At 36.2% G+C, this 15,103-nt stretch overlaps 1 protein-coding gene across 4 annotated transcripts in view; it reads right to left on the bottom strand.

The window, feature by feature from the left end:
* FCHSD2 (FCH and double SH3 domains 2) overlaps nt 1-15,103 on the bottom strand; it is a 292,291-nt gene that overhangs the window by 145,313 nt on the left and 131,875 nt on the right. For all 4 annotated transcript variants that reach the window (XM_067750247.1, XM_067750245.1, XM_067750246.1 and 1 more), the window contains exon 6: nt 3,676-3,809. In XM_067750247.1, coding sequence (XP_067606348.1) covers nt 3,676-3,809 — 134 coding nt within the window. The remainder of the gene's footprint in view (nt 1-3,675; nt 3,810-15,103) is intronic.

The following is a 15,103-nucleotide window of genomic DNA, read 5'->3' on the forward strand; positions in this document are numbered from 1 at the left end:
AAGATTAGCAGGCTTTCAGGGCCATGTGCCAGGAATGTGCCAGGAATGTGCCAATGCCAGGAATGCAATCTACTGTATGATACTGACCAGGCTCTACAAAGACCTTAATTCCATCACATCTCCCATTAAAAGTTCTTCTTGTTTGGGTGCCTGCCTATGTGCTCCCTCCACTCTTAACATATCTATAGTATTCAGAACACAGAGATAAAGCCCTTGGACTTTCTGCCCTAATATGATTTTGTTCTATTTAAGCTTCTCTTTTCTGGTGTCCTTATTTCCCTCAATCCCTCTCAGCTCGGGAGGGGAACCATAATCTAACAATCAGTAATTAAAATATCTTGGCTTTATGCAAACAACTAGAGAGAACCATAAGGAGAAAAATGCTAAGGAACAACCAACATTCCCCACAACCAGTAATTTCTGAAGCTGCAATGTTTGTCTTGACTGCAGTGTCATGGTGATTGCCATGGGAAAAGTCAATGAATGTGCTGGAAGCTATGCCATAATATGAAATAAAGTTGCAGACCGTTTGGTATTGGAAGACAGAGCAAGCCAGTCTCTGCAGAGCAAATGTGAGGACAGAAAAAGCAGCCCTCAACTTTCTAGCAAGAGAGAAACATTCAAGGACGTACGTACAAACATGCATTCCAACTACTCCACTACTAAAAAAAAAGCTGGGTCTAAGAGACTCCTGCTATTTTTCTACCTTGCCATATTCATATTTGATGGGGGTCCTATTCATTTTGATCTAGAAAAGCAAAGGCCACAGACTTTAAAATCTGAGAGCGCTTGTTCAGGGTTAAGAAAGACTCTGTTTGGGGTATACTCATTTCGACTTTTTTTGTAGCCATTATCTAAATAGTCTGAGTTGCATCTGGATTTTCCAATATAAGGATTCAAATCTCTGGCTTCTGCTTCATTTTCTAATCCTCATACAATCCTTTTGTGGTAATAAAGAAGGTACTAGTAATAGGTAAAATAATACAGTTCCTGCCCTCAAAGATTATTATCTAGAGCAAACAAAATACATACAATGAACCATACTACATACTCCTCTTCCTCACCTACCTTCCATATGTTAATGTTCCTTAGGTTTCCAAACTCAACTTCTCATCTCATTTTATATATGATTTTTTTCATCTCTTTAACTATCATCTGATATGCAACTGACCCCCAAAGCAAGATCTTCAGGCCCAAATTCTCATCTGAGAGTCAGATATATAACCCTCTACCAAATCCCCACGGTCCCACATATTTATCAGAACATACATATTCAAAGTGGAACTCAGCCATCCCTTCAAACTGTATCCTTCCTTCTATGCTCTCTCCTAATGTACACATCTCTATCTGTCAAATCACCTATCAAAACGATTGGGTTAGGGCTTCCCTGGTGGCGCAGTGGTTGAGAGTCCGCCTGCCGATGCAGGGGACACGGGTTCGTGCCCGCGTCCAGGAGGATCCCACGTGCTGCGGAGCGGCCGGGCCCGTGAGCCATGGCCGCTGGGCCTGCACATCCGGAGCCTGTGCTCCGCAACCGGAGAGGCCACAACAGTGAGAGGCCCGCGTACCACACAAAAAAATAAAAATAAAAAAACTATTGGGTTGGCCAAAATGTTCGGTTGGGTTTTTCCGTAACATCTTACGGAAAAACCCGAAGGAACTTTTTGGTCAACCCAATATATACAGCCCAGTTTTCATTCCCCTTCCTGATCTTCCTTCTCATCTCGACTTAGCTACAAACTTTTTTTTGTGGTTGTGGTTGCAGACGCGCATGGCTCAGGAGCCCAGCCGCTCCGCAGCATGTGGGATCTTTCCGGACCGGGGCACGAACCCGTGTCCCCTGCATCGGCAGGCGGACTCTCAACCACTGCGCCACCAGGGAAGCCCTCATCTCTACTTAGAAAAACCATTCTTCAGAACTGTGTCCAAACATCACTTTTTTCTATAAAGGTTTCCTTTTTCATTAGGCAAAATTAATCTATTTTCTATGCTTACATAAAAGTGTTTTCACACAACTACTAAAATAAATTAATTACTAGGTGAGTGACTTTAGGTACTTAACTTCTTTAAGTTTACCGTGAATAAACAAATCATAAATCTACTTTAAAACACGTTTGTTTTTAATTCTAGGCTTTAAACTTCTTGAGGGCAAAACTTATCTACCTCATCTCTGTATCCATAGTACCCGATATAGAGTAATCATTCAATAAACACTTAGTGAGTGAATTAAGATAAAGAGGCATTTCTCTCTCTGTTGTAGAATTAATTTTCCAGAAAAGTTACACATTGAATTAAATGTCTAATTTGCTGTATCCCCTTTGAATCTGGGCTATATTTGAAGGCAGTTTCTTGTTATCAGCACCTGTGAATTAGACCCTGTCAAATCCACACTTCTCAGGAACAGCCCCACAATTGTCCTCATTTTCACCCTGTGGACCTTGGCTAAAGTAGGTACTTATATATGCTCTACAAATCTGTCAATTCTCTGTTCTAGAATCCCTGAGCATTTTAAAAAACAAGTTCTTAAGAACCACCATGAAAGGATATTCCTAACGGAAAGCACCTCATCTAAAAACTTCAGGTCTAACTGGGAAGATGGGTTCACTGACTCTATGAAAGTACAGGAAATATTTGTATGCTTATAAAAATAAAATAATAAAGATAAACTAAGTTAGGGAAATATTAAATATGTTTTCCAGTAACATTAAACACTTTATGAGTATTCATTTGGGACATCCCTTGGGACAAAATAAACTTTCCAGGAGCCCCTAAATTTTCACAAGATGCCTATGAGATTGCTTAATTTCCTGCAGATAAAAAAGTATATTAGAAAGACAACCCTGACTCCTTCCTAGTCTGTACAAGTGTTCATAACCTTTCTGATTTCATGACTAGGCGTTCAAACTCCTACATTTTCCATCAGTGAGCTCACTGAACGGGAGTCTCACCTTTCCTCAGAGACATCTTCAGAATCCCATTCTATAACACAGGTTTATTTTTTCTTAAAAAATTTTCATCTTTCCTCAAGTTGTCATTGCAAAAATCTCTACTGCTAGCTTTGCATTTCTTTGTTATAAACTGCCAGTTCCTTCTTTTCCTAATTATTCTCAAAATAAAGGACTTTTAATTTACATATATTGAAAGTAAAATTCACACACAGTTCCTAAAGCATACATTAAAAATTATATACGTTAGAACTTCATATAAGAGAAATTCTGGGGCAAGGTTTCTATACTGAGGTCAGTGGTCTTACTCACTTGATGCGTCCATAGTCCTTCAAAGGCATACTGAGGATCAAGGATTTTCGACTACAACTGATTTACTCTGGCATGAGAAAATTGAGGCTCTAAAACCCTGATATTTAGACACCATAGCAACTTTAACCAGACTTCTGCTAAGCTTCCAATACCATGATCATCTGTCTTCTTTCCTTTTCAAAATTCAATTTAATGTGAAAACTGACTGATCAAATATTCCCATTTTGCTTACATTAATTTAAATAAAAATCAACTAATATAAAAGAAAATTTTATCTCAAGTATGTAACATTTATAGGTCCAATGAAACCAATATAACCTAAGAATGACTCTATGCCCTGTATTAACAGAAAACAAAGTACTGGCAAAAATAACATTTATTTGTATAATCACTTTTTCAGAAATGCTAAGACACATACTTTGCCTCGATGTCAGCTTTCTCTCGTACTGCATGAGCCATCTGTTCAGTCTCAAAGTACTTCTTTTTGCCTTTAGCTAAATCTTTCACTGTCTCTTGCAATTCAGTTTGGATCTTTGTCAACTGGTCCACACACTGTAAAATACAAAGTGCAATTATTATGATTTTAGTCTTCAGGCTTACAGAAAATGAGTTTGCCCTAAGAACTATGCACTATGCCCTCAGGATGGAAACCCAGGAGAAGAATCAGCACTTTTAGTACCCTTCTAATTGCAAACTGAAATACAGTGAACAGCTGGTACTCCCATCTCAAGTAATGTATCGAATAGTGTCACAGTTTGCTTAACAACTCTGCTTTGAGAAATAACCTCTGAGTGCTGCTGATAACTGACATTATTAAGCTAAGGCATAAGAAGAGCAACAGTGAAAATGCTCTTAGTGTTGGAGCATAGCAATAAAGGCAAAAGATTAAAGCAATTCTGTAATCTTCATAATATTAATAAAGTTTCTCTATATGTTTGGGGAACTGATGGTACAAAGGGTACTGAAGGATTCACTTCTGGGAAAGGAGGATTGAGATCTGAGAAGTCTGGCCACAGAGCAACTAAGCCCATGAGCCATAGCTACTGAGCCTGCGCTCTAGAGCCCGCGAGCCACAACTACTGAAGCCCATGTGCCTAGAGCCTGTGGTCCGCAACAAATGAAACGACCCCAGTGAGAAGCCAGCGCACTGCAACGAAGAGTAGCCCCCACTCCACACAACTAGAGAAAGCCCGAGCGCAGAAACGAAGACCCAATACAGCCAAAAATATAAATAAATAAGAAATCTGAGAAGTCTGACAGGATAAGCCCAAGATGAAGGAGAGAAGCAAGAAACCTGGGTACCACATAACAATTATTACTCAAAACTATCCCCAACTCAACTCTTTGGATACACATACAGATTCTAGGAGAAGAGACAGACATAATAACTTAAAGAAATACTTAACAAATAAACTCTTATAACACAATGGGGCCAAAGTAACACTGCTTTGGGACCCTTCTGGATATCCAAAGGGGGAATTATTTTCCCCAGTTTGAAACAAACCACTGAGAAGTTTCACCAGTCTGAGGCCAGTTCAGGGCAGCCCCCATTGAAAAACTTCTGAGCCTGGAATAGCATCGTCAGTGCATGATTCAGACTGAAAAAACACAGCAAAGCAGGAAGAGACATTGGTAAGTAAGGGACTATTTTGCCACGGTGAGCAGTGTGGAATAGAACAAGGATATCAGAAAAGCAAGGATAAAGCACAAATAAACTTAGACATGTGACATATAGGCTAGAGTTTCACTACTTTACAGGACGTGAGAGATCTGGAAGGTTCCCTATGGGTACATTTACTGAGCACTTAATAAGTGTCAGGCTGTGAATAAAGGGTAAAACAAGACAAAACAAAAAAACACCTCTTTCCCCGCTGCATGAAAACTGGACCCTTAACTTCCAAGGCCTGTGTTTCAACAGAAACCTGACTAAGACACAACGTCAACTGGGTTATTCAGCAACACTACGTATAAATATGAATTCACCTGATGGGTAAATTGCATCAACTTGGGAGAAACTACAAATGAACTATAAATATTTGATGGAGAAGTCTTGGCTTTGGGCTTCTGTGAGTATGGTGATTCCTGTATCTGGACATGTCCCTTGCAGGGACCTTGGAAGCTCTGTCTATAGAGCTGTAATAAAAGGTTTTCCTCTCCTTTAGAGTCTGCGGCTACCTCTGCACATGTGAGTCTCATTTCCTTGTCCCAGACCTGTCGCCTGGGGACCAAACAGAATAACTCTGATTAGCTATGTAGACTGAAGCATACTGGTGGGAGAACTAATTCTACTAATGCAGGATGCCGCCCTGCTGCTTAACTGTGTTCCCTGTCCTAATGTCCTTCTAAGTAAACCTCATGCCAGGTGTGGCCTACGATACTCATGAGTCTGAATGTTTAGTTACATTTAAGAAGACTCCCTATGTGCACTGCACAAGCACAATACACTATGTCCAGCACTTTATAGGTATTACAACACATTTAGTCCTCAAAACAACTCTGTGATAAAAGTATTCATATTAGTCCAATTTTAAGATGAAGAAACAGACTTAAAGAGGTTAAACAACTTACCCAAAGTCATACAGTGAATTTACCATGTAATCCATTATAGTATGCACCCTAGTTTTGTGATAACCATGTTTTTAAGGTTTCACACAGAGTTACTTTATCTTAAAATAGTAAGCTTTAAAAGAATTGACATATAACTCACAAACCCCAGTGGTTTTTAGGATATTCACGAGGTTGTACAACCATTACCTCTGTCTCATTCCAGAACATTTTCATCACCCTAAAAAGAAACCCCATACCCATTAGCAGTCACTCCCATTTCCACCTACCCCCTAGCCCCTGGCAACCACTACTCTACTTTCTGTATTCATAAAGTTCCTATTCCAGACATTCTGTTTAAATGGAATCATATAATACATAGCCTTATACATCTTTTATCACTTTCCATAATGTTTTCAGGGTTCATCTATGTTGTATCATGTACTAATTCTTCATGCCTTTTTATGGCTGAATAATGTTTCATTATATAGACATACTAAAATAGTAAGCTTTTATCTTGCAACAAATCTTTAATTTTTAATAGTCCTTATCATAAACAAATCTCTTATTTACTAAATAATACCGTGACAACCTGACACTCCCATAGAGAAGTGCTAAACATCCCAATAATGCCATGTTTGCATGTGTGAAGAGCTGAAAGAATGCTCCATGGCTACAATTAGATATTAACTAGGAACTGGGGCATGGTCTGAAAAAACACAACTGTGTTTAATGGGCAAATGGGATGGATTATTTAAAAGAGGAGTCAGGTATAAGGTATCTACATCCAAAATGTTCATCCAAAACAATGAAACTTGGCCTCAGAAAACTAATCAATGAAGGGAAGCCCAAGAGTCCCAGGGTGATATTAAGCAATATTAAGAAAGGGTCTGCTAATTTGAATATTTTGAGAGGAAACGAAACACAGTAGGTCAAAGGTTTTCCTGAGGACTGCAAACCATGTGGACAGGATCTCAGTATATTCACACAAAGTGAACACCATGGGTACCTGTACATGAGCACATATGCATGCACACCTGCGTGTGCACACACACACACACACACACACAGAAACATAAACACACAGTCACTCACTCCTTATATCCCTACCCTTTAAAGGACATTTATCCTTAGTCTCGGGTAACCAAACATCTTATAGAGATTACTTAATTCATTTTCATTTATAAAAGGTTATTAAATTAAATTACTTTCTATATGTGCCACAATATCAGATGAATTTTGTGACAGTTCATATCTTTAAAAGGATTTCTCAAAAATCTCATCAGAAAACTGGTTGATTCTATTCCTACTTGCTTTTTCCCTTTACATAAGTTTCTAAGATACTGTTTATCAAACAGTATTAGAGATAGCCTGTGTGCACACTGAAGAGATCTCTTGTGATCCTTTCTTCCCTAGCATTCATTAAAACGACAACCAAATGTTTCCATCACCCAGGTGAACTGTTTCAAGTGAGAGTAAGCTGGGTTCTTCTTCAAAGGAAAATGCCTGCACATAACAAAATATCAAACATTTATTAAATAAAAGTCATCAAACTTAATTTGCAAAGGAACAGGACTTCCTTTCCAACTTTTAAAATAAGTTTCTTCTGTATAAATCCAATTTTCTGAGGTGGATTAAGTCATATACTTAAAAACAAGCTTAATAATAACTACGTTAAGAAAAGCCTTGATGTGATATATGCCCAGCTCTTTCCCAAGAGTTATCAGCACTGAGCAGACAGAGAAATGGATGTGTAAGTGTACATTAGGGCTAAGGGATCATACAAAATGACAAACTTGGATATTAAAATTCAGGATCCTAGTAAAGAAATTAAAAGTATGATTCCTGAGTATGACAGATACTAGGATAGATAGACTTGCCAATAACTTGAAGACACGAATAAAAATAAAAGTAACTTGGACCAATACATTGAAGGCCTACAAACTAGTACATCCTCTGACCCAGCAGTCCTGTCCTGGAAATTCATCCTAAGAAAATAACTTTTGGGACTTCCCCAGTGATCCAGTGGTTAAGACTCCGTGCTTCAGCTGCAGGGGGTGCAGGTTCAATCCCTGGTCAGGGAACTAAGATCCCAAATGCCGCACTGTGCGCCCAAAAAGAAAGAAAAAGAAAAGAAAAGAACTTTTAAAAAAGTTAACTTTTATTACCTTAGTGGTAATAAAACAGAAGAATGACTAAATAAAGCAGAGTAAATGAAAAATTTATTCAGAAGTAAAAAATGTTTCTATAAAAAAAAGCTTGTATAGAAACATTAACAATTAATTAGGAAATAGAGGATGTAGAAAACAGGATATCCTAAAGCAAATTATCCATGTATTAATTAAAACTACTGTAAAAACTAATTAGGTAAAGGAGTAGGGAATATCTATAAATAGTCTACTGAGGTAAAGAAGTTGTATATATTTTTCTGTAAGCCTATTTAAACATTAAACTCCAAGTATTTTTAAAGGATTGAATACGATTTGGAATTAGGAAGTAGTATATTCAAGTTCTTGCTCAATAATTTACTACCTAAGTCTCTCTAACATTCTTAGCCTCAGTTTCATCATTTGAAAAATAATAATATTTACAAACCTAACAGGTTGTCATGAGAATCAAATGAGACTATAATGGATATGGTAGCTGTTTACAAACTCTAAAGTATCATACAAATGTGAGTCCCAATTATTTCAAGGAAGGTAAACTCTAGTATAAATGAGAAAGATATGGATAAAAGCATAGCTAGTTTAATATAAGAACGACAAATGTTAACTAGACTTATTGAGGTGATCATTTTGCAATATACACAAATATCAAATGACTACATTGTACACCTGAAATATGTCAATTTTAACTCAATTTAAAAAAAGAGAATAGATTAAATTTTAAAAAGCCATAGATTATTGTGGCTCTTGTTTTGATTTATAAGCAAATGTCAGCATACAGAAAGTGATTTAGAAAAAGCCATGATATAATTCTCATTATAATCTTCACAACAGTCAGACGCTTTATAATTGTATCTAAAATTATCCCCAATATTATAAAAGAAAACTGACGAAGTAGAGAAAAATTTAAAAAGAACATGACCATTAAAATGTTACAGAGGGGGGACTTCCTTGGTGGTCCAGTGGTTAAGACTTCACCTTCCAATGCAGGGGGTGTGGGTTCGATCCCTGGAGGGGGAGCTAAGATCCCACATGCCTCACGGCCAAAAAACCAAAACATAAAACAGAAGCAATATTGTAACAAATTCAACAAAGACTTCAAAAAAAATTTACAGAGGGGTTAAAATTCAAATATATAAACAATTCATACAACTCAATATCAAAAAAACAAACAACCCGATTACAAAAATGGGCAGAAGATGTCAAGAGACAATTTTCCAAAGAAGATATACAGATGGCCAACAGGCACATGAAAAGATATTCAAGATCACTAGTCATCAGAAAAATGCAAATCAAAACCACAATGTGATATGACTTCACACCTGTTAGAACAACTATCATCAAAAATACCACAAATAACAAATGTTGGCAAGGATGTGGAGAAAAGGGAACCCTGTACTCTGTTGCTGGGAATGTAAACTGGTGCAGCCACTGTGGCAAACAGTATAAAGGTTCCTCAAAAAACTAAAAGTACAACTACCATATGACCCAGCAATTCCACTCTTGGGTATATGTCCAAAGAAAATGAAAACACTAATTCAAAAAGATACACGCACCTCAATGTTCACAGTAGCATTATCTACAATAGCCAAGATATGGAAGTAACCTAAGTGTCCATCAACAGATGAATGGGTAAAGAAGATGTGGTGTATATATATATATATATATATATACACACATATATATATGTACATATATATATGTACACATACACATGCCACACACACACAATGGGATACTACTCAGCCATTAAAAAGAATGAAAATTTGCCATTTGCAACAACATGGATGGACTTAGAGGGTATTACGCTTAGTGAAATGTCAGACAGAGAAAGACAAAAACTGTATGTTAACATTTATATGTACGATCTAAAAAATAAAACAAACTAGTGAATACAACAAAAAAGAAACAGACTCACAGATATAAAGAACAAACTACTCGTTACCAGTGAGGAGAGAGAAGGGAGCAGGGGCAAGAGAGGGGGTATGGAATTAAGAGGTACAAACAACAATGTATAAAATAAATAAGCTATAAGGATATATTGTACAGTGTAGGGAATATAGCCAGTACTTTATAATAACTATAAATGAAATATAATCTAGAAAAATTTTGAATCATTACGTTGTACACCTCAAACTTATTATAAATTTTATATATATTATAAAATTTTATATTATAAATATTATACCTCAATTAGAAAATGTTACTGAGGGAGAATTTTAAGTCAAAATTGGTTGTGATCATGACAGAACAAGTTGTTTTAGACTATCTTCCTATAGTCTAGAAACTGTAAAAGTCAGACAAAAGAGATTTTTAGAAATAGCCAGCATTAAACAACAGCAATACAAGCTGGACTGAAGGGACTGTGATATCTGGAAGAACAGAGCAGAGCTAGGTAAGCTCTGCATTTACCTTGACTTTTCTTCTTAGGGCAATTGTTGAATCATGGCACAGAGATGTAAGATATAAAAAAAAAGTGGTTTTTTACTAGGCTATGGAAACAGAGGTTGGAGTTTGTGGATGCCCAAAGAGCAGGAACTTGAGAGGCTAGACCTGGAAAGAAGGGTATTACAGAGAAGCAAATCCAAAAATCTGCATGCACTTTCCCTGAGTCATCAGTTGACTTCTAAATGGCATGTGTGTAGTGAAATTCCAACAAATTCAGGAAAGAACAGTAGCTTAAAGGCTAATGAGCTGAGCAGTGAACAGAGGGATCAGAGAAGCTACATGATGTTGAGAAGACAAAGGTTGGAGTTCAAGTCTTATCAAAGTAGAAATGCTTTGGTAAGCACCCCAAACTTTCAGGTAAGACCCCAGGAATAAGGACATAAGTGAAACAGACCAGACTAAAAAGCCTAAAACCAGACCCTAACACAATCAAGGCAATCTGATAGCATTCTATCTGCCTGTTAGAAAACTTAACTCTCTTTGGAAATAGAAAACATCTTCCAGAGCCTCTATAATTTTTATCCACAGTAGGACTGTGAGGCCTACTAAACCAGTAGACCCAAACAACCAAAAACAAACAAAGAAACAGTAAATGATAAAAAGAGACCTATAGTGATTCAGATAGTGGAATTATGAAACAGAGATTAGGAGTGACACATTTAAGATGATAAAGAAAAAACATGGAGAATTGCACCAGAAACATGGACTCCATTTTTTTTTAATCAAATAAAAATTTCAGAACTGAAAAATATACTGAGATTCCAAAAGATAAGTTTTAAAAGCAAATTAAAAATAGCAGAACAGCATAGTAGAACTATATACAATAGGCAAGACACAAAAACAACCCAAGTGCCCATCAACAGACAATTGGGTTAAGAAGATGTGGCATGTACAGGGAACTTTATTCAATACTCTGTAATGACCTATATGGGAATAGAATCTAAAAAAGAGTGGTTATACATGTATGTATAACTGACTCACTTTGCTGTACAGCAGAAACTAAGACAATATTGTGAATCAATTATATTCCAATAAATTTTTTTTAAAAAAAAGAGGTGGTATACACACACAGTGAAATATAATTTAGCCATAAAAAATAATGAAATATTGTCATTTGCAGCAACATGGATGGACCTAGAGAATACCATCCTAAGTGAAGTAAGCCAGAGAAAGACAAATATTGTATGATATCACTTATACGTGGAATCCAAAAAATAATACAAATGAATCTATATACAAAAAGAAATAGACTCACAGATATAGAAAGCAAACTTATGGTTACCAAAAAGAAAAGGGAGGGGAGAAGGGATAAATTAGGAGTATGGGATTAACAGATACAAACTACTATATATAAAATGGTTAAGTAACAAGGATTTACTGGACAGCATAGGGAACTATATTCAATATCTTGTAATAACTCATAATGGAAAATAATCTGAAAAAAAAATAAAACTGAATCACTTTGCTGTATACCTGAAACTAACAAAACATTGTAAATCAACTCTACTTCAATCAATCAATCAAAACAAATTAAAAGGAAAAAAAGAAATAGAACAGAGTGCTAATTAGCTGCAAGATATCAGTGGAAAACATTCAGACTGAAGTGCAGAGAGAAAAAAGGGTATTAATACAGAAAACGTGGAAAAAGTACAAAAGACATGGACAGAGTCAAAAGGCCTAACAGCACAAAAGTCATAACGGGGAGGTAAATGGAATTATACTATTAAAACATTTTTATATTGTTCATGAGGTGCTAAAATACTAATTCACATTAGACTTTAATAAGTTAATTTAGAGTAAAGTTTGGAGAGCAGTAAAAGTGCCAATTCATGGTAAATTATAGTAAGTCAGAAAGGCATACTGGAATCTCTAAGTTAATTACTAAAAGAATAACAAGATTATAAAATTAAAAAGCTAATAGAGGAAAACTGATAACAAAAAGTGTAACATTACTCAATGTTACTAATCACCAGGGAAATTGCAAATCAAAACCACAATGAGATATTACCTCACACCTGTTAGAATGGTTATTACCAGAAAAACAAATGACAACAAACACTGACAAGGTTGTCGTGAAACTGGAACTGTTGTGCACTGTTGGTGGGAATGCAAAATGGTGCAGCTGTTATGGAAAACAGTATGGCGGTTCCTCAAAAAATTAAAAAAGAACTACCATATGATCCAGCAATCCTACTTCTAGGTATTTATCCAAAATCAGGAGCTCAAAGAGATATTAGCATTCCCATGTTCACTGCAGCACTATTCACAAAAGTCAAAATATGGAAACAACCAAAATGTGCATCAATGCATGAATGTATTAAAAAATTGGTATATATATACAATGGAATATTATTCAGCCTTAAAAAAGAAGGAAATCCTATGCATGCAACAACATCGATGAACCTGGAGGACATTATGCTAAATGAAATAAGTCAGTCACAAAAGCACAAATATTGCATGATTCCACTTACATGAAGTATCTAAAATAACCAAACTCATGGACGCAAAGAATAGAATTGTAGTTGTCAGGGATTGGAAAAAAAGGAAGGAGGGAGCTGTTAACCAACAGGTACAAAATTTCAGTTATACAAAATGAGCAAGTTCTAGAGATCATCTGTACAAAAATACTGTATTGTACACTTTAAAAATCTGTTAAGAGGGTAGATCTCATGTTAAGTGTTCTTATCACACTAAAATAAAAAAGAAGAAAATAAAATATAAGATTATCCAAATATAGGCAAAAAAAAAAAAAAAAGCGTGGGGAGGAAGGGTTGGAGAAGTACAGGAAGAAAAATAGATGATTTCTGATCCTATGTGGAGTCAATTTGTTGTAAAGTTTGGGAAGTACAACTGGAGAAGCCAATAGTTGTGGCTATGTGTTGCTTTTCTTGCTCCATTGGGAACCTATCTCAATTTTCCTTTGGCAAATCATCTTTTCCCATTTTTAGTCCATGTAGTTTGCATGAAGACTGTAACCTCTGTAACCCAAGATAAGTTGATGAGCCTTAATTCTGGTAGTTTTGTTAGTACTTTGGGGAAAGTGGAAAATGTAGGATTGCTAGCTTTGATATTTGTAAATCTAGCACTTTGGGGGGCACCACATAGAGAGAGTTGCTAAAGAATGAAGCCACTGGGGAAAGCAGAGCTAATGGATGGGAAGAAAGACTGAATTCTAATGTCATCATTTGAGGACCTGGATCCACCCCTGCCTGGATTCCATCCATGCTAAAATGTTTAGTTATACATTCTCTTCTTGGCTTAAGCCAGTTTGAAGTAAGTTTCTGTCATTTGTAATTTCAGAGTCCTGACAGGTATGCTCAATATGTACTTAGTGTTTAACAACTGCTTAAACAAACGCCATTATTATCAGCTATAATATAAGTTAATTCACAGATATAAGGACTTGTCAAAGCTCACCAAACATTCTTAACATTCTTTGCCCAGGAATGTTAGTTAAATTCAGGTCAGAGAAGAGCACAAATGGTTTTAACTCTTTCAAAATATTCTGATATTGGGACTTCCCTCGTGGTCCAGTGGTTAAGACTCCGCCCTTCCAATGTAGGGGGTGTGGGTTTGATCCCCGTTTGGGGAACTGAAATCCCACATGCCACATGGTGCAACCAAAAAAAAAAAAATTTCTATACTGAGAAATGTAGAACTTCCAATAATTCAATTACATTTGGTGAATGCATTGGCTATTTGAAACATCGTATTTCCTCCCATTTAGGAAGTAGTATCAACTCTCTACCTCTGTCTCCCACCCTCTCTCTGCAGGCACTGATGGACACACACACACACACACACACACACAATGCTTTTTCTTCCATTAGAAAGCAATGTTCGGTCAGTAGTTTATTCGCTATGTTTGTTTTGAAAGATAATTTTGAGCAAAGATAAAACTGAGGCATTCTTAAACAAATATGTTAAAACCCACTGATACTACGTGAGTGCTTGAAAGAGATACATTTAACATATTGATTTCATGCTATTAAAATCATCTTTGGCAAACAAGGAAGATTAGGTTTTTTTTGTTTTTGTTTGTAAAAAAGTAGTGATAATCCAAAGGACAATTAGAATCAAAACAATGGATGGCTTGCGAAATGTTATTTCCTTAAATAATCACTTTAATATTTTCTAAAGTATTAATACTTCTATAAGAAAAATTTAATTGCTTATTAGGCATCATGATAATCTCTAATTTTGTAAAACTGTGTCCTTTCCTAAAAGGACACAATTCAATCACCTACTTTCAATAGCAAGTTTTTCATAAAAATCACATTTAATAACGATTTTTTCTATGAATTTAAAAATTCTGTACAAAGAAACAGATCTATTTAAAAACTTTTATGTAACCTATATAGCTAAACTTTAGAGTAAACCATTTTTGGTAATAAGTTTGCTATATATGGTCAAGATATGGTAACAGGGAAGAGCCAATTTTGACTCCATGTTGGATCTGTTTCTTTGATTTTAACCTTTGCTTTTCGTTGCTTTTGTTATTATAATCATACATAATGGCCTGCCTCAGGGAACCCTGACCCTCTGCCAGAAAGTTAAACTAAAGTGCCTTTGTTCAGCTCACAAGGAGACTATCTGACCTGGCCCACCTGTGAGTGGCTTCAGAAAAGAAGAAATTAACCCATCCCCTCCCCAATGCTGGCCAAGCCAGGCAAAACTAACACCCCTTTT

The sequence above is a fragment of the Pseudorca crassidens genome, chromosome 9 (assembly GCF_039906515.1).
Source record: "Pseudorca crassidens isolate mPseCra1 chromosome 9, mPseCra1.hap1, whole genome shotgun sequence".
Taxonomy (NCBI): Eukaryota; Metazoa; Chordata; class Mammalia; order Artiodactyla; family Delphinidae; genus Pseudorca; species Pseudorca crassidens.